The sequence below is a fragment of the Tripterygium wilfordii genome, chromosome 13 (assembly GCF_013401445.1).
Source record: "Tripterygium wilfordii isolate XIE 37 chromosome 13, ASM1340144v1, whole genome shotgun sequence".
NCBI lineage: Eukaryota > Viridiplantae > Streptophyta > Magnoliopsida > Celastrales > Celastraceae > Tripterygium > Tripterygium wilfordii.
The window spans coordinates 1,972,789-1,992,910 of record NC_052244.1 but is presented as its reverse complement, the minus strand read 5'-3'; the positions used below and the strand labels follow the sequence as shown (position 1 = coordinate 1,992,910).

General features: G+C 38.5%; 3 protein-coding genes and 1 pseudogene across 3 annotated transcripts; 3 read left to right on the top strand and 1 right to left on the bottom strand.

Annotated features, from left to right (window-relative positions):
• Positions 1 to 1,131: 1,131 nt before the first annotated feature.
• LOC120012960 lies at positions 1,132 to 4,369 on the top strand. The gene is made up of 3 exons (XM_038864535.1): positions 1,132 to 1,781; positions 2,245 to 2,367; positions 2,631 to 4,369. Exons 1-3 carry the CDS (start codon positions 1,326 to 1,328, stop codon positions 4,041 to 4,043), a joined length of 1,992 nt encoding a protein of 663 aa, XP_038720463.1. The 5' UTR covers positions 1,132 to 1,325; the 3' UTR covers positions 4,044 to 4,369.
• A 443-nt stretch (positions 4,370 to 4,812) lies between these two features.
• Positions 4,813 to 5,572, top strand: LOC120012961 (40S ribosomal protein S17-like). The gene has a single exon (XM_038864537.1). It carries the CDS (start codon positions 4,903 to 4,905, stop codon positions 5,329 to 5,331), a length of 429 nt encoding a protein of 142 aa, XP_038720465.1. The 5' UTR covers positions 4,813 to 4,902; the 3' UTR covers positions 5,332 to 5,572.
• Positions 5,573 to 7,704: 2,132 nt separating this feature from the next.
• LOC120013036 (ubiquitin-conjugating enzyme E2 variant 1C) lies at positions 7,705 to 11,430 on the top strand. The gene is made up of 4 exons (XM_038864653.1): positions 7,705 to 7,906; positions 9,787 to 9,926; positions 10,559 to 10,684; positions 11,035 to 11,430. Exons 1-4 carry the CDS (start codon positions 7,873 to 7,875, stop codon positions 11,173 to 11,175), a joined length of 441 nt encoding a protein of 146 aa, XP_038720581.1. The 5' UTR covers positions 7,705 to 7,872; the 3' UTR covers positions 11,176 to 11,430.
• A 386-nt stretch (positions 11,431 to 11,816) lies between these two features.
• On the bottom strand, positions 11,817 to 17,990 carry LOC120013038 (annotated as a pseudogene).
• Between the last annotated feature and the right edge of the window lie 2,132 nt (positions 17,991 to 20,122).

The window sequence follows — 20,122 nt, the reverse complement described above, 5'->3', positions numbered from 1 at the left end:
TTTATATGCATGTGACTCTGATGGTCCGTGTTTAGACTCATGTCTAATGTTCAATCATAACAACAATAGTTAATCATAAGAAAGAAGAGAATAAAGGGAAGGAAACGTGTATTATTATAAGGACGATGCTAGAGACCCCCAAAATCTGACCCCAATAATCCCTCAAATCTATGTAGCATTAAAAAAGTCATTGATTAGAAACGATATGTAGGGTCCACTTCACATCCAACACTTCACATTAAATGGGGTCTCAAGCATTATTCTTATTATAATTGTTACTTTCAGAAGTGTGGAGGGAGGTTAGTGCCTTAGTGGGTTACTTAATCCTGGTCTACTAGTCATAGCAGGCTACCAAGTTGGGCCACACAAGCATGTTTATGGTCAGCCCGTTTTTAATAGACGAACTGTAAGATTGAGCCCACGATCAATGTATGATATGGGCCCAAGAGGGTCTCTCGAGTCTCACGACACTGAAGATAATAGTATTATATTACCACTGTTTGAAGACTGATTCTCAGGAGAGATTGTCATTGTGGGTGGGATCTGGTTGTCTAGAGAATAAATTAGATAAATACTTCAATTAATTATATCTCAATGTCATGTGCATGCAATGATTCCAAACCCTGCATAATTGTAACTTGACTATGTAGAAGCCTAATGTAGATTAATAAAATAGATTTGGACCACTATTATAGCCAGTAAATCTTGTGTGATCCGTGGGCCTTTCAAAAAAAAAGTATGATGTGGTCAATAAGCTCCCTTTACAGGTGATAATCACTTCAATTTTCTCTAATTAGATGCCCAAATAACATTAAGACTGATAATCATATTTTTATTTTATTAATTAATGGACTTAATAATCTAACTCCTCAACGTGGGACCCACCAGAAAAAGCCCAAAATGAATCCATCTAATTTTCGCTAATAATAAATTAAAACTTTTAAAAAAGCGAAAAAAAAGGGGAATTTCGGTTTCTTGCCATTGACGTGGACTAATAATCAGCTGATATTAGATGTCCACTTTGACCGTTAACGCCGTGACACAAGCCTTACCGTTACCGTTACCCTAGCACCGACCTCACTCTCTTCACTTTACACGAGGAATGTATCATGTATGAGTCTATGAGAGAGAGAGCACCCTCTGTACTGATGAATATCCCGACAGTAGTAGTACTAGAAGTAGGCGCAACGCAACTCCATCATCATCAAAAAGCTATCGAATCCCCTTTCTAGGGTTTTCTTTTGTTTCAAATTATCTCTCTGTTTTATGGCTGGTGGTGTGTCACAGATAGCGGAGATCTGAACTCACAAAAGGAACAGAGCAAAATGCCGAGGCAAAACCGAACCATGGAGGAGCTGCTCCCCGGGAAAATCAGAAAACGAGGCTGTTCATCGCCGGCATCGTCTTCTTCTTCGATTGTCCAGAACTACAGATTCAAGAGAGCGATACTGGTGGGGAAGAGGGGCGGATCCACTACGCCAGTGCCTACGTGGAGACTGATTGGGGCAAGGACTCCTTCGTCTGCATTGCGGGCCATGGAGTCGCCAAAGTACGCGCCGTCTCTGTCAGGCAGTGCGAAGATGAAGCAGGCGCCGGTTTCGGCGAGGAAGCTGGCGGCGACTCTGTGGGAGATGAACGGGATGCCTCGTGAAGACTCCGAGGACAGGAGGTCAAGGAGAGAGGCTAGAGCTAGAGCCAGAGAGAGAAGCGGCGGCCGGTCTGTTCGTTCAGGCTCTCTGCCTCAGCATTTGTCGGATCCCTCTCACAGTCCCGTTTCTGAGGTTGGTGTGCCTTCGTTCTATTTTAGTCAGAGAGAATTATACAACAATTTGCTTTTAGTTTTCTTTTGGTAACTGGACGTAGTTCTTGTTATTTGTCAATCTTCACACAGCATGTTGCAGTTATTGAAAGAATATTTTAAAGTATATCAATATGATACTTGATTTGGTTGTCCAGATTTACAGATGAACCTCAAGTTCAGTTCTGTAGAATTTGATTTATTTTTTCCATTTGATGCGTGTGATTAATTTACAGTTGCGGATCCGGATGTATAATTGTCAAATTTCGATATAACACAATGGAATTGGATAATTTACCAATCCAAAGCTGGAAGTGGAGTTGCCTTGTTAAAATCTAAAGTCCTCATGATCGTTCAGCTGTATATTTTATTTGCTTATAATTTGGGTGAGATAGTGATGGAATCAGACTCTTGATTCTTGTATTCTTAAAATTTTATGTTTGTAGAGGATGGACCGATCTGGAGCTGGTGGTCGCCAGAGAAGAGTGTCATCTATTTCTGACAGGCTTAGGCTTACTGATCACAGTGTTGGAGCACCGGATTCTGTTAGCAACGCAAGTTTAATGGAGGTAAAGTCAGTAAATTGTACCCACTAAGTTGAATGATTTCCAGGTTCTAAATGGTACAAGAAATCATTAAAATACACTTTGTTGCTTCTCTTATTCGTTAATTCGACCGAATGGATACGTCTCTCTTTGAAAGAATTTGTTGAATCAAGTATTCTCATACGCTATTAATTAGGTACCTTTTTATTATCAAATCATGTTTTAAGACCTAATTCCTAAAGATTTCAATGGAGTAAATGAATGCATCTCTTCTTTTCATGATGCAGATTGAGAGTAGATCTAGAGCCCAGACTCCTACAGGATCTACTATTGGAGTTAAGTCTCGTTTGAAGGATGCGAGTAGCGCTTTGATAACTTCTAAAGAGCTACTCAAGATTATCAACCGCATGTGGGGTCATGAAGATCGGCCTTCGTCAAGCATGCCCCTTATCTCAACTTTATATGCTGAGCTTGAGAGGGCTCGGCTTCTGATCAATCAGCTTATCCAAGAACAGCGCTCTGACCACAATGAGATCAACTATCTGATGAAGCGTTTTGCTGAAGAAAAGGCGGCATGGAAAAACAGAGAACAGGAAGTGGTTGAAGCTGCAATCGAGTCTATCACTGGAGAACTGGATGTAGAGAGGAAGCTGAGGAGACGGTTTGAAAGCTTGAATAAAAAGCTTGGGAAGGAACTTGCTGAGACAAAGTCATATCTTTTGAAGGCAGTGAAAGAGCTTGAAAATGAGAAGCGAGCAAGAGTAGTAATGGAGCAAGTTTATGATGGATTAGCCGGAGATATTGGTGATGAGAAAGCTGAAGTGCAAGAAGTGAAGAGAGATTCTGCAAAAGTTTGCAAAGAGGTTCAGAAGGAAAGGGAGATGATGCAGTTAGCTGATTTGTTGCGTGAGGAGAGAGCTCAAATGCAACTCTCAGAAGCTAAATGTCAACTTGAGGAGAAAAATACTGTAGTTGATAAACTGAGAAGTCAACTTGAAGATTTTCTAGGAACCAAAAGAACGAAGGAAAAAGGACGCGGTTCTATATATCATCTAAATGATGAAGATGTTGCAGCTTATTTGAGTAAAGTCCGATCCGGTAACCATCAAAAAGAAGTTTACGAGGAGGATGAAGGAGAAGTAGATGATGGGGTGGAGTGTGGAGAAGGTTCTACTGAAAGTGATCTACATTCCATAGAATTAAACATGGAAAACAACAACAAGAGTTACAAGTGGAATTACCCTCTGAATACTGATCTTGATGTAAGAAAAGCTCTAGTTGATGAAGAAGAACTCACGGGGAGGAGGTCTGTTTCTGGAAAAGGGCCAAGGAAAAGCACGTCTCTGCAGAGAAGTGCATCAGATGGCGTCGAATGGGGCATCCAAACTGAAAGGGTCCAAAGTCCCGGAGATGCAATAGATTGGGGGAGATTTACTGAAATGGAGAAGCAAGCTCAGGTTAAAGGTTATGGCGATGATGTTAACGGGTACAAATCAGCAAGGGGTCTCAGAGAACACATTTTGTCGGGCAATATAATTGGTTCTGCTGGAGTTTATGCTAGTCCAGTGCGGCAACGTGGACAGGCGTTGCCTGCACGAGAATATGGAACCGCGGCTCAGGAGAGGCCTCCTACAGCGCCTGGAACTGTGTTCAAGTCAAGGCTAGGTGAAGGCCAGAATGCAAGAAGGTCCAGATGGTGAAAAAATCTCAAATGTGTTGATACACACTTTGTTCCATCATCCTAGAGTAACTGACTTGTTATGGAGAATTATAGGCACCGGCAGCATTATTGAGAGGTAATATGGATACTAGCCCGGTGCCAAACTATTTAGACTGTGAGATGTTATCTCTTGTGTATAATGCTTTTGCTGCTTTCAACTTAAGCTGCCTTAGTTGCAGTAATCGCTGCTCGCTAATAGGAACTGGTGTTGAGGAATCCATGTAAAAAAAAGTGCTAAACAGGCACTATGCTAGATTTATTAATGTGTGCAGGGCATGATTCTGGAGTCTTGACATCTTTGAGAAATTTTGTCTTCTAGGTTATTTGAAATTGCCTCTTACCATCTTGAAACAGCTAGAAATGTTCTAAAGAAAATTAGGAAGATCAACTCAGCCGCTTCTATTCAGAAGTTCATATCATAATTCCAGCAGGCCTTGGGCTATCCTTTTCACTATAAGCCCAACTTCAATGCTTTTGATCTCTACTTGACATTTTGATTTTTGACCCACTCAAGGCCTTTTGAATTTTATTAAGGCCCAATAATACCTACTTGAAACCCTATTGGGTCGTAACCCAAATGAGTCTAATCGGCATTTGCCAGCCAGACAACACCTTGAAATCGGGCCCAGCTCATAACAGCCCAAAAACGTCAATGACTGGAAGTCTGGAATAGTGAAATGGCAAAAACAGTATCAAAACGATGCGCTTTTGACATCTCGCTGTGGTTCCGATATAAATTCCCAAACCCTAACCCTAACGAACCTGCGCAACCGCTCTACCTTTCCGGCCCCTGCTTTCTTCTTTCTTCCACACCCACAGAGCACGGGGGAGCGAGCGCCATGGGTCGTGTCCGCACGAAGACAGTGAAGAAGTCGTCGCGTCAGGTGATTGAGCGATACTATCCGCGCATGACTATGGACTTCCACACCAACAAGAAGCTGTTGGAGGAGGTAGCAATCATCCCTTCGAAGCGGCTCCGCAACAAGATCGCTGGGTTCTCAACCCATCTCATGAAGCGGATCCAGAAAGGTCCGGTTCGCGGTATCTCCCTCAAGCTTCAGGAAGAGGAGCGGGAGCGCCGCATGGACTTCGTCCCTGATGTGAGCGCTATCAAGACTGATCAGATCGAGGTTGATAAGGAGACCCTTGACATGCTTTCCGCTCTGGGGATGAGTGATATCCCCGGAGTTGTTCAGGTCGACCCGGTTGCTCCACCTGTGGCCCCGGGCTTCGGAAGGGGCGCTGGTGGACCAGGAAGGAGGTTTTAAACCCTAAGCTTTGTTTTTATACTAAATGTTTTGTGTTGGTTTCTGAACAACTTTGAGGATATGCTTAATGGTTGACTAAGCTTCAAAATGTTGTTACGTAATTTCTCAGTTATTATTGATGGATTTATTTAATTGGTGTTCGATTTTGAAGAAAATATCTTTGCATTTTCCTTAGAAAATTCTGATAGTACTGTGATTGTGATTGGATGGTATTTATGAAAAGTTTTCTTTTCTGGTTCTTTGTTTGAGTTGAATGCAGCTATGGTTTTGCAGGAATTGGATTTTATGTGGTTTGGGAACTATGTTTGGTTCACTTCTTTTTTAGTTCATCAGTAAAATTTTAGTTCAGTATTTAAGGTTGTCTCTGCTTTGTGTTATTCATTCAAGCAATTGTAATTTGTAAGGGTAGTTTCTGTTACCAAAAATTTGTTCTTTTGATTGCTATGGCTTTAGGGTTTGGGAAAATGAGATTCAGGCCGCATCACGATTAGTGAATTGTCTTTGATTCTTAGCATCCTGGTTTTCCTTCAACCTAGCTAAATGGTTCGGGCGATTTTAATATAACACCACACCATTCCTATATTCTAATACGTTCAATTACTTACAGTGTGTCGAACTTGCAATTGCAAACCCGGCACAGCGTGGTGAGTTTCGAGTCTATTTTAATCAATTCACGGTGCAGTTTTCTGTCAATGCTTTGCCACCCTGGTTACAAACGCAGGAGAAAAGCTTGGGCTTAATGTGGGAAAAATATCTGTGCCAAACCCAAGAGTGGAGGCAGAAGAGCATTTTTACAATGCCAACCACACTAAACTCATCGAGCTGGTACTTCAGCCACACCTTCTTTCAGGCTCTCTTGTTGACTCGTTGCTCAACTTTGCCGTTCAGTTCAAGGATCTTGTCGACAGAAAACAGATAATGCCCAGTGTTTAATATGTAATAATGGAGCAAAATATTATCTGGTTTTCGTATGTTTTGGCGTTGGCGAAATTTGAATTGCGTGACTGTCCGAGAAAGCCTGAAAAAAGGAAATTCAAAAAAACACCTGAAAACCGCGTCGCATAAGAATTAATTGGAACTGCCTCCAACTCAACGGTAAGATTTTCACGAATTAGGAAAACTCCCTTATATATAGCGCGGTATTAGTGGGGCTTCCCCGAGAACAATTCTGGAAAAGTAAGCCGTATGCCGAATCAAGAGAGAGCTGCGATCGGCAGAGAGACAGCAGAGGAAGGATTACCCTTCATTGCGCTCCTTGAACAACGGCGACACGAGACGAAGCGAGGCGCAAGCTTCGCTTCTCCCTTTAAGTGCAACAAGCGCTCACGTACAACACTGGTTCTTTGCATGAGTAAGCTAAACCAATCAAATTGTTTGGGGGTTTTCTTTTATCCATTTGTTTTTGGAATTTTGGTAATCATGTTTTCTTAGGGTTTTGTTGGATGTGGCTTGGCTTGGTTTAGGAATGCCTTGACCTAGATTCTGGTCTTTCTGTGGTCAAGGTACGCTAAATAGTTTTTAGAGAAACCTCTAGCAGATCTGGACATGTTAGATGATGCCAAATCTCCTCGTCTAATTTCTTTTTGGGAAATTGTTGTCGACCCGATCTCAATGAAGAGGACGATTGGGAAGTGGTTACCCTAAAACATTATCGGTCGTAAGTGTAGGTGGTGAAGAAATACACTCCAACTAGACCTAGGTTTAAACCCGTTGTAGGTTTAGACCCGTTGAAGTCATAACCTTGAGTACTTTGTTTTGTAAGTCACTCGATTGGATTATTATCAATCAGATGTGGGATTAAGTCTTATACCAATCTTTGGGCCTAATAATCGATGGCAATGGTCCAAGAATAACAAAGTCATGCAAGCTTTTGACCCAAACACCTTACGAAGAGAGGATATAAGGAAAAAGCCCATAAAAATTTTATTGAAAAGACTAGTAAATGAAGTCATACCATATATCTAAGGAATTAAAAAGTAAAAATATGCTAGATTCATTTACCTATTTTGATAAGCTCTAATAATATTTTTTTTTGAAAGGCCCATAGGTTACACAAATGCTAAACCATGTCCGAGGGGTACGAAGGTCATCACAGCTGATGGAAATTATCCAAATCCCAATCCCTGGTGAGAATAGAACTCTGGACCTCAAGATCCTGGATAGACAACCTGACCAACCAGGCTACCTCCTATTCTCATAAAGTATAAACAAATTGATCCGCACACCACACCAGGAAAACAAACAAGTGGGTCATGGACCTCATGGTCATATTTATTTGGATCGGTGAGATAATGGGCCGAACCGATTGGATCCATGAAGTCATGGTCCATTAATAAACATAGACGGAGAAGCCCCAAAAGTCCAAAAAATTCCCACCCATCCACGACTTTGTTTATCCCCAACAGCCCCTCGGCATTTCTTCTTTATTCCCGTCCTCGCCGTCGCCTTTCGCTTGGATTCTCTTCTCCTCAATCTCATATCCTTCTCTTCTCTCTATACTTGATCAGATCTTAGGAACCCCACGCATCTGCGTAATCACCCATGACGCTTGGCTCAGGAGGATCGAGTGTCGTCGGTGAGTCGAGATCTCTTAACCCACTCTATCTATTAAGCTTTTTCTCCGATCTTGATTTTTTTAAATCTTGAATTGTTTGCTTAATTTGCTCAGGACTATGATAAGTTTTTTGGCTTTATGGCTTACTGATGTATTTGCGATTGATTGCGGGTTCTTGAGTGTACCTTTTTTTTTTTCAATTGCTGTTTTTTATTTTTTTTTTAAAAGTACTTCTATTTGATTCATTGGGTCGAGCTGTTGTATGAGATTGAGTAATTTTAGCTTAACTTGATTGTGGTTCTTCATTCGTATTCAGGTAAGTTTGTGTAATTGGTTATTGTTTCATAGGTGAGCTTGAATTTTGAGTGGATGATAGGTGTTTGATAGAATCCAATGGGTCATGGAGTAATTGTTTTTGTTGAACTGTATTTATTTCAATGTTATAAAAATGGTGCCGAATATTGATTCGGACCAGAGATTGAGTCATTGGTTTACTCGTTCAACCAATGGATCATTGATCCGCAAGTTTAATTAAAATATATTAATATTAAAAATAAGTAAATCATACAATCACCAATAATAAAAAGTTTAGAAATTAGAAAATTAAGTTCGTATCACATATCTAATACAAAACAATACACTCGATAGATACAGAAATCAAGTTTCATATCATAAGTTAATAATATATAACAAAAATTCAAAAAATATTTTGAAAAAACTGCCAAATTTTACCGACTCGATTCAACAATTTTTTTAAAAAAACTGCCCGATTTTACCTATTTATCTTGGTTTGATTGTTTAACTGGTATTTTAACTAAACTATGTCGACTTGTGATTGATTTACCGGTTTTACAGTTCAACGTGTCCCGATTATTACAACACTGATTTATTTAGTTGTCTTTGGTAATATGAGTAGATGTTGAGCACTGGGTTCCTTAATATCTTCCGGTGGCCAAGAATTGGTGGGGAAATCGGATTGTTGTTTTTAATTCTGCTTCAGAATATTGGTCTGTGGTTCAAAATTGATTTATGAGAGACAAGCGGACTTCTAATTCTTGATGTCCTTAACAAAATGTTTGCTAATTTGACGATTGGTGGTTTAAATTGGGAGAGCATATTCTCAATTCACTACTGTTTTGATTTTTTACTGAGTGTCATCTAATGCTGTGACTTTAAGTTTTTTGCATCCATTCTGGATGGATTGTAGTGTTTGTCCCTCGTGATGCTCTCTCCTTTAGTTAGAATATAACCATTTTATGCTGATAACATTAAGGAAAATTCACCTTTGGATAACAATTGCGATTATTCAATTGAAATATAGCCTATTTAATTCAATAAATGTTTGTCCTTTTGATGCTCTCTACTTTAGTTAGAATATAACCATTTTATGCTGATCACATTAAGGAAAATTCACCTCTGGATAATAATTGCGGTTATTCATGTGAACTATTTCCTTTTTAATTCAATAGATAGGATTGATAGGGTACATTTTATTCCTTGAATGTAGTTGTAGTTTCTTCAGCGTGCAGTTGATAAAGGGTAAACAACTCCCATCCTACAGTGGGCGGGGTTGGGAACATGTAGGATGTACGCAGGTCGCAGCACTTACTCCCACGTAATATGTGGAGGGACTGTTTCCAAGAATTGATCTTGTGACTTTTAGGTTGAACCTGTGCAACTCTACCGTGGACTACATGTTTGCCGATAAAGTTGTTAAGAGTAACATGTATAAAACCCCGTACGCCCTCACTAAAAGGACCTCACCTTTAGCATGCAGTTGAACTTGATATGACCTAAAATAACATTTTGTTTAATGAGCTTTAACAGTTAATGACTACGTTGAGTCCCAGCTTGAATTTTTTTAATTGTTAATGTATCACTGAATTTGATTTTCTATGCAGTCCCTCGGAACTTCAGATTGCTGGAGGAACTTGAACGTGGAGAGAAAGGTATTGGAGATGGCACTGTCAGCTATGGAATGGATGACGGAGATGACATCTATATGCGCTCCTGGACTGGCACAATAATTGGCCCCCACAACGTAATAACTACTTTTTTAATTGAGATGTGACAAACAAGACTATCCCAAGTAGCCCCTAACCGTATTTCTTAATAATTGCCTCTCCCTCTCTACATAATATATCATATATATAACACAAAGAAATCATCTATCTGCTGGATGGATTATTTGTAGGGTTTTGGATTAAGGGCCTATAGGTACTATTATTATTAGGTATTTGGCCCCAAATGATCTGACCTTTGCCATATGTTTCATTTCTTTTAAAAATATCTTTGCGGTAAGAAACAAAATATAGTAGTTAGCCGTGTGGTATGCAGCTGCCTGTTCATTGGAGAGGGTTCATGGATTGTTTGGAAGCCTTTCTGGTGCTTAAGTTGTTGGGGTCTTGCAAGTGTGGTCAATAAAACAAATGCCCCTAAATTAATCAATTAAATGGAAGTATTGTTTATGATGATTTCCCTGTTTTTGAAGATATTTGGGGTTATTTTATAGAGCAATTCCTTTTGAAGGTAATTTAAGGAAAAGCTTTGTTCTGGCTGTTATTTTATTTTGGCTATGAATGTGATATTAGTGTAAGATTTTGTTTCATTTACTCTTGTAGTGTTTTCTCGTTACAATTTGTGATATCTTGTTCAACTTTCCTTTTTCTTCAGACTGTACATGAAGGCAGAATTTATCAATTGAAGCTCTTTTGTGATAAAGATTACCCAGAGAAGCCGCCAAGTGCTCGATTTCATTCACGGATCAACATGACTTGTGTCAACCATGAAACTGGAGTGGTATGGCTTCATGCTATTACATTCTCTCAAATTTTGTGGGTTGGTCACTACAATTGGCTTTGTCCTATTGTGATGGTCTTTTCAAATTTGTTTAATTGAATTTTAGATTTTGGGAAACTGTTTTGGTTGCTTCGTCTTTTTTGTTCTCCTTTTCTTCAATCTGATAGACAGGAAGCCAAAGGTACTGATAATCTTAGTTAAGTGCACAGGTTCAAAATTATGCCCTTCTTTGTCTGTTTGAATTCAGCGTCCTTTTTCTTTTTGCCATTATGTTCCAATTCAATGATTCATTGTTCTGTGATATAATTGTATTAGAACTTGGGAGGTAAAATTTTATGTCCCATTGGTAGGTGGAATCCAAAAAGTTTGGGCTGCTTGCGAATTGGCAGCGGGAGTATACCATGGAGGATATTTTGACGCAGCTGAAGAAAGAGATGGCAGCCCCGCATAACAGGAAACTTGTCCAACCTCCAGAGGGTATCTATTTCTAGCTCAGAAGATCCTATATATATATATGATGGATTATATTGCTTTTGCAATATTTTATATGTAGTTTGTATTTTGTAATCCTATGTCGATCTTCTGAAGTCCTGAACTTGTAGGGGAGTGCCCTAAAAGGCATTTCCCCTTTACCTTCATGGCTCCATTTCTTTATCTTTTTTTTTATATCAAATTGTGCTGAAAGGATGGTGTTTGATTAATGGGATTTATATATGTCAAAATCTCATAAAAAATTGCCCACTGACTAGTATCTTATCTTAAATTTCCTGACACGAGAGGTCTCTTGCAGGCATGGATGCAGATATTGAACCTTTTTTAGTTTCATGATGGGTTAATTTTCTTTTGCTCATTAGAGTCAACTTTCTTATTTATTATAAGTTGTGTTGTGCTATATGATCTTTCATCAATACAGATTAGAGGCTACTTTTGTGAGTAGATCAGACACTGTACCAATTATTTTTATTTTTTTTATGGGCAACAAGTATGGGTGGGGGATTTCAAATTTGAATCCATGATGAAATGGTTGGATTACTTGGTCTCCCTATTTCTTAAATCGAAATTAGTCTTTGAAGCCAGAACGAAATAGTTGCAACAGATCAGTTTGACGATTGTAAAACAAAGAACAGATTCCGACAAAGCCAGGAGTAAAGATTGAAGTACTAAAGTTTGAATTTAGTCTTACTAATCAGTCTCTCTCCCACTCATAAGCTTCAATTTTATAGCCTTTATTCTATGTTGTCTATGAAGGTCTAAAGAAATAAATCCAATCCAATCCAATTCAATAACCTCGAATATGTTCATCAGTCCATGGGCAGATTATTGAAATTACTTCCTCCTTATATCAAAAATTTAGTCCAGAAGTGATTACGTCCTTTCAAGAACCTCCTCTCCTGCAAAGTGATAATACTTCGCTGCAAAACGATTTGAATGGTTTGTTTCAGAGTATATTTTGTAGAAAAGCAAGCAACAAGAGCTCACTCATAAAAAATCAGGTCCATCAGCATCATCTCCTATCATCTTGCTGCCTTTGGCTACTGTCAGTCAAGTTCACGATTATTATCTCATCTTAATTTCTGCCTTTACGTCTATTTTCATGCTCTTCCCTCCTGCTCTTACGGCCATCGTAGTCTGCACTGTCACCATCTACATTTCTCCTTCTGTAATCTCTGTCACCATCAACTGCTTTTCTTTTTCTATGATCTACTTCCATACTTTTTCTAGTGTCAACTTCATCCTTTCTTCTTATATGGCTATCATTATCTACAGTTCTCTTTCTATAATCTCTATCTTCCCTCCTTTCAGCACGGTCATCTCGATTAATGCCGTCTGAACTTCGCTTTCTATAATCCGAATCATCTTTCCGACCATCATCTCTCTCCTTTCTTCCGGCTGAATGTTTCTCTGTCCATTTTCCCTTCATAATAATCCTGGTCTCTTTTGCTTCCATGGGATCGACTCGATTTACTTTCTCGATGCATTTCATCTTCTCCAGGTCCTCTAGTCCTGTAACTCTGCCGGTGCCGATCACTTGAGTCTTTCCTCTCTTCATCCCTATATCTAAAGTCTTCTGAACTCCTATGCATCTTTTGTTTGCTAATTCGGTCATCTGGATTTTGGTTGCCATGCCTCTTTTCATGAACTTCTGGAGACTCACCATCGAATATCATATCATACCTGCAACATTTTTTAAAATGCATGTGTGAGAGAAAGAGAGAGCAAGAGAACCCATGGAAAAATACCAACCAACCTACAATTCTGATCTTCACCATGCTGTCTATTATCATCCTTTGGGATGTATTTTGAAAGCTGTTGTTTAGCAGCAGGATTCCCACTGCAATCCTTTGCCATGTGATCAAGAGCACCACACTTGAAGCATCCTCTCCCTAGAAGAGAACAAGTTTATGAATAGGCAAACTTTAGAGGGTTAGAGATGTTCTAAGACAATGGATTCAAATGATTTTAAACAGAGAAATAATGTGCAATATCCAATTTTAGATCCCCCTTTTTTTTCACTGTAAGAATTGTCTTTACAAAGTAGAATATCAAGGTTTGCAAGCTCTAATTGAAATTCTTTTTGGTGCATGTTCAGTAGATGGAACCACCAAACTTGAGCAACTGGTTGGTGTGTTACATCAGCAAACACAATCTAACCATTGCCAGCAACAAATTCCTAGAGCCAAATCCTCCTACACTTGCTTTGAAAGTAATTCATTCCCATTCATGATACGCCAATTTGTCTAAGTTAACAGAACTTGCCGTAAATTGAGCATATATCAGCAAAAGAACCTTCAAACTGCCTTGGCCCAGTAGCTCATAACTTGTTCATTGCCCCTCCACTAGTCTCAGTATCTCTTGTCACATACATTTCAGTAACACGGGAAGGCTTTGATTCATTGAGGGGGCTAGTCTCAGTTGCATGCAACTTATCAATTTGACAATGCCCATCACCCAGCCATAACTCTCGACTGAAATTCTCTCATCAGAGTTGTTCACTGGCCTGCTCTGAAGGAGTGGAAAAGCTGGCTTCTTGCTGTTCAATAGTAAGTTTCGGATTTTTGGTTTTGAGAATTTTTATCTCTGACTCAACGAAAACAAATTATAGGCAACTTAGGGCTTGGGCTGAACTTTAGGATTAGGTTTGATATAAATAATAAAATGTAGGCTGATAGACTAAGCTGCATGGTACTGTACATGACTGAAAAATCTCAATAAAAAGCCTGGCTGAGGCCATTCAGATTCAGACATTAAAACGACTAGATAACACTTATTTGGCTGGTCTGATTTTAGTGACCTAGAAACAAGATTAGATTTGCAAGGGTAGCATTTATTTCTCGAAGGCACATAATCAAAACCACGGAGCATTATTACATCTGATGGCCATGATGAGCTTGCAAGCTGAACAAAGCTACTCTAGTAGTCTTACATTCAGCACTGACAGTGATAGTGTTTTGCATGACAAGTATACAAGAAATATGATTAATTTTCTCAAGATTTATCCAAAGAAGAGGGAATCAGGATAATGAATGGCAATAGGAACTGTAAAAACAGCTTACATTGCTAGATGATTATTATAACATGATATTTCCAGTTTCCCAAGGATCTGATGGAGACTGTTCATAATTATTAGGGTTCGTGCCTAATCTAACTTCCTCCAATTCCAAGAGAAATAGGAGAAAACAACAAGTGCATGCAGATGCAAGACACGAGCAAACAAACCACATAATCTAGGGCGACAAATGGTACGGAAGACACTTTCAAAATGCACAAAGTCAACTAAATTTCACATACAGTGAATGAAAGTGAGCAAAAATGTACTGAATAAATATAAAAAAGGAACAATCTACAGGCATAACCATGATTACCTTTACCCAATTGGTTGTCTTTGCGTCTGTATTGGAACCACAATTTGGAAACACTTTGACTAAAATCCACATGAATCCTTCTATCATCAATTAAAGCATTATCCATCTGTCATGGAAAAAGATGTTACGTTGAAAAATTCTCATTGAAGCCTTTATCTAAAACAATTTGGAGTTGGCTACATTAATCCATAGGAGAAGTTAATTTTTTATAAAAAATAAATGAAGAGGTTAAAATGTACAAGAAAGGAATAGCATAGGAGGTTAATTCATGGTACAAGCACATCAAGATATTTTTTATATGAAGAGGGAACTATGGGTCTTCGGCCCTTGAAACCCCGGGTCATTGAATCGCCTCACTCTCTCCAACTCTCCAAGTACCTTGGCAATATATCAAGGCATTTGAGAAATGCTAGGTAGTTTGGGTAAGAAAAAAGTTAGTGTTAAACCTTCAACATACCTTAAAATATGCTGCCTCACATGCATCTCTTGTCTCAAACTCTGTCAACGATAAACAAGAATGATCTAGTCAAATCATCTGATAATATATCATTATAAACAATATCAGAGTTACCATTATGAAATATACATTTGTGTGCTTAGGTTGTACAAGAGAGGATTCCTAAATTCCTATATTTAAATTCACTTATTCAAGATGAAAAGTACGACCTGATCACAATCAATTGGATCACAACATATATATTTTCCTCTCTATGGTATCCTGCTCCATTTGGGGCTCTTTTTTAAAAGAAACCCTTTTTTTAAAATTCTATACTTGCTTTGAGACAAGATATATCCATTTTCTCTAAATACCACCATATAAATCAATGTCTTAGTTATTAAAGAATAAGAATCTCTCTTAGCGACTCCAATTCATATTGATTTTTAAGGACTTATAAGCAGTCATAGAAATTAAATAAGCAGAGCAAGAGTAGATTTGATGATTAGTTAGGTTCACTGATATTGAGTTTCAAATTGTTAAAGCTCAAAGCGAAAAGACAAAAGAAAGATTGGGGGAGGGGGGGGGGACTAACCATACATATGTAATAATCAGGTACAATCACACACATAAATGCCTATATAAGACATTGGATGTATTCATGTATGTAAGGTTAGATGCATATCCTAGCACCTAAACCAAGAATTCACTTACCAATGAAAGCATAGCACAAGCTGTCTCCAGTTTTATAATCACGGATTACCTCAGCCCTGTGAACATTCACTTACGATGAGAATGAGATGCATTTGAGTGCAATGAGAACAATCATGAAATCCAATTAGCACCAAACGGATTCAAAAATAGAAGCAAAGTTAAAATTCACTTACGATAATACAGTTCCAAAACGTGAAAAGATTGTATGCAAGTCCTCATCCTGCGGTAACAAATGAACTATTATAGTGTGCAAAGTTAAAGAGAAGTGGAACAAGAATTTGTTAGTTCTTCTCATATAAATTGAATTGTACTGTAAGACTTTTATGATAATAGTCATGGACCTCATGGTAAGGATCTCTATCACAGAATGAGAGAACTCACTCACTTCTGTAACTGGATTTAGTTTACAAACAAATAGCACATTATCTGGAGGCTTTATCTCAGCTTCAGGAATATCCCCAATCTGTGAAGCAAGTTATACAGTAAGAACAATGTATTACGAGTATATAGTATATCAAAGTTGGACTCTGAATGCATAGATCAACACTTATATATAGCAGCTCTAAAACACATACACTCTCGAGAACAACTGCACTAGAATGAGCTTCCTTGGTTCGGACCATCTCCTCAAGTTCAGCAGGACCCAATTGCTCATCTAAAGGCACCCAATCATCTTCAAGGCGTACGTCTACATCAACCTAGTAAGCGGAAGAATGAATAATGATACCCAAAAATTAATCATAAAATGCCGTGCCATGTAAAAATCAAACAATCTACCTAGAAACTTTACCATATATGAATTTTTAAAGGCTAAATCAATCTCAATTCAAGTGCTTTCCTCTTTAAATTCCACCATCAATCACATAACTGATGGCACAAATTGAATAATCATTGATCACTCCTTGGATAGAGATTAGAGACAGCTTATGCCTAAATGAGCTGGAATGAAATACTTTCTTCGTGACCAACTATATTATGAGGAATGAGAATATAACTAATACCCTCAATTTATATCAGTTCAACCTTGCTCAGGAACAAAATTTAATAAATGCAACCTTCTCATGCTTTGAAGTTTCAGATTTCTCTTTCATTTTTTTCCCGAAAGCACAACTGTATGCAGTGTAAGGAGATAACTAGGAAGAAGATGATCTATGACATTTGCTAAAGAAATTGGTTTGGAGGTTCAATCCTGCAGGAGCTAATGTCTATGATATCCAGCATACTAATTAATTACAACCAAGCTTTCAGCTTTGGCTGCCAAGAAATTGCACCAATCCTCCCAATTATTCTATCCAAAAAAAAAACTTCTCAACATCCTCTGTTCTGCTGTAACTTAATTATTATTGCGCATCTTTTCTGAAGTTTCATTCTTTCCTGTAACCTGTACTCCTTTGTTTGCGTAGCACTTTCTCAGTGCACCTTAATAAAATTTACCTTTCGCATTACAAAAAAAATCATGCAAGAGAGATGGATGTAAATCCCCAGAACGAGAGAAATCCATGGCATCATTTGTAGAGAAACTATCATGCATAGTTGCAAAAAGCTTGTGAAGTTTGTTCATAGTCTCGTAGTTTAGAGTGTCTGCAAAAGATATGATTCCTTACAAGTTACAGGAATTCATCTATCCTTCAGTCTCAAATACAAAAATACATATGAGACGTTAGATTGTCAAGCTGAGTTACTCCAACATATCTTAACAAATAAAAATGAATATCCACATCGGTTAGTACCTCATCATTTGGTTTTCCTTCTGAAGAAGCCTCAGGAATGAACTCAGCTAGCTGGGGAGGATCATCAAAAGGATCATCCAATATATAGGTGTGCTTGATTCTGTGCAAATATAGCAATGGTATCATATCATCAACCCAGAAGTGACATCGAAAAGAGGTAATAACACATAGAGAATTAGGATAGTTAATAAACCGGATATTCTTATATGGTCTGCTCTTCTCATCAACATAAGCATCATTTATCCTTGCCAAGGTTTCAATCCCTTCTCCTAAGCTTGTCACTACTAACACCGACATTTTCTCACTCGCTTGCCGCTGCCGAAAACAGGAGAACAAAATTTAATTTTTCCAACATCGTGATATTACCAGGAAACAAACAGAAATTAGAACCGAAAAGGAAAAAAAAGGAACTTACCTAAGAAAGAGTTGATAGACGCCGGCTTTGCAGAGACTAGAGATTACCGGATCTGGGCTTGTAGAGAGGAACTGAACCAGGAGAGCTGTGGCCTGTGCGGGCAACTAGGGGCAGGAAGAATCAATTAAACGCGTATTACTTGGTTCGTGAAAATTCATTGAGAATGGAATGCAGGCATTAAAGCCCAAATAGTTTATATATCTTCCATCAGATCCAGCCCAAAGAAGCTGCTCGTCGGCCCACCTGCTTATTTGTGCTACCATACGGATTGGGCTCAACCTCTTCGAGGGCCCATTCTGATAGGCCCGTAGTTTAATTAAAAAAACACCATATAATTTTTATTTTACATTCCTAATTTTTAAAATGGCGTGAGAGCTAGCGGATTTGATTTATTTGACTGGATATTTGTTTTGGTAAGCTCACTTATTAGGCCACAGATTGATCCCAGCTTCCCTGTTTTGTTTTTTCCCTGTCCTTATTCTTTCTTTTTTTCAAAAATAGTAACCCCGCTTTTTATTTCATAATAACAAATATTTAACCTAATGCCACAAAAATAGTTTAGGAATTTATAATTACAAACACCAGATTTTTGTCATTATTCTGTCTTATCCTTCTCTGTAATTTTTCTGTGTCCTTATTCTTTCTCTGTAATTTTTGTCATTATTCATTCTCATCAAAAAAATTCTCAATTTGATTTCCTGATTTGATATGATTTGATCTTATGGAGAGCCTTATTCGTAGCTAAATCATATTGTAATTGCAAAAATTTGCTTGTTCCTCATGAGTACTTCTGCAGTTCTGCTTGCACATGATCGATCGAAGACTGGCGAGAACTGCATGCGATCGAGTATCCGATCTGCAGTGAGTGGCTTGTTATCAAAAGTTAGAGATCTTAATATATATATATATATATAGATATAGATATTGTTTCGTATAGTTGTTACCAAAATGGCAAAATTGCAGAACTGCAGATGTGAGAGGACTCCGAGTCCAAGGACACTAAGCACATGGGATGGCAGGCAGCATATATGCATAGATACCTCAGCAATTCGTCAATGGCTGTACCTTTGATGCCTTGAATTTGAGGGGAACCCACAATTCTGCAGGTATCTTAAGTTGATATCAAATTAAGGTGCTGGCCTGGTATCTTTCATTGTGGGTCACAAGTGCGTGGTGAGATGGACATGGATGAGATGGTCCAATATTCTGCTAAATCTGGTTGGGAGGTGGGCCGCCATTTTGAGCTGCGTGAACTGCATGGTTGGTCGTTTTCCTTCGATCTTGGATGATTTTTATGGCATTTTTGTGCATTTCTGTGGATACCTGATTGCTGATGAGGAATTACGACACCAAATTAATTTGTAATTACCTTGGAGGAGGTAGGCATGATTTGGCCGTAACTGCTATAAGTTACTGTTCCGTGAAAACGGTTAGAGGAGCCGAAATTGGCATAAGATTCGCATGGCTTTGTCCTTCAAAAGACATATCAAGTATTCGAGGTTGCGCTCACACTTATAGACCACATCGTTACCTTACATCAAGCTAATCGATGTGGGATTTCTTACATGTCTTGATGGATCGGAGATCATAAATATTATATACTAGGATGACAAAAATACAAGATAGAGGATAAGGTCCAGGTCCCCTACATAAGACAGACATACTCATCCATAATTTCTAATCCATACAAAGTTTCTGAACTCATACCACTCTTCCATTACAGTTGGCCGGCTCCACGAAACTCTCTTTTACTGATATGTAAAATTTGAACTTCAAATCTGCTTCTTTAAGTTCAATCCAGAGAGGAGAGGACCACATAATAATCCCTCTGTACCATGGTCCCCTTAGCGTGTGTATATATATATATATATATATATAGCTCTATCTATCGCAATCTATGAGCTGATTCATCCACAGAATTGTGGCCCTAGAATTAAATACTATAATACATATTTAAAACTTAAAATAGGGATGTGATGTGTCTTCGTTATTTAGAATAAACCAAACAAGCCATTAATAACCATAAGGACCAGGAAAACGAAGTTGGATCTCTTCTCGCTATACTTCGTACTGCTGCAGACCAATCCTTTTGAGTTTTTGAGTAGCGAAGCAACAATCATAGAGATGAGTCTCACAATCATACAAACCAGTCTCTCTCTGTCTTGTCTCCTTTTTCATTATGCATGTCCCAGGAGTTCACGTGAAGCAGTTCCCTTACTCAGTGTTTTTGCACATGAACATGCATGATTTTCATCCTCAATTGTAGAGGGAAGGCGGCCA

Excerpts from the sequence above, each read along its gene's own strand:
- LOC120012960 (XM_038864535.1), top strand. The coding sequence starts at position 1,326 with ATGCCGAGGCAAAACCGAACCATGGAGGAGCTGCTCCCCGGGAAAATC. Across the intron at positions 1,782-2,244 it reads CTCACAGTCCCGTTTCTGAG|AGGATGGACCGATCTGGAGC; the intron begins GTTGGTGTGCCT and ends TTATGTTTGTAG. Across the intron at positions 2,368-2,630 it reads GCAACGCAAGTTTAATGGAG|ATTGAGAGTAGATCTAGAGC; the intron begins GTAAAGTCAGTA and ends TTCATGATGCAG.
- LOC120012961 (XM_038864537.1), top strand. The coding sequence starts at position 4,903 with ATGGGTCGTGTCCGCACGAAGACAGTGAAGAAGTCGTCGCGTCAGGTG.
- LOC120013036 (XM_038864653.1), top strand. The coding sequence starts at position 7,873 with ATGACGCTTGGCTCAGGAGGATCGAGTGTCGTCG. Across the intron at positions 9,927-10,558 it reads CAATAATTGGCCCCCACAAC|ACTGTACATGAAGGCAGAAT; the intron begins GTAATAACTACT and ends CTTTTTCTTCAG. Across the intron at positions 10,685-11,034 it reads TCAACCATGAAACTGGAGTG|GTGGAATCCAAAAAGTTTGG; the intron begins GTATGGCTTCAT and ends TCCCATTGGTAG.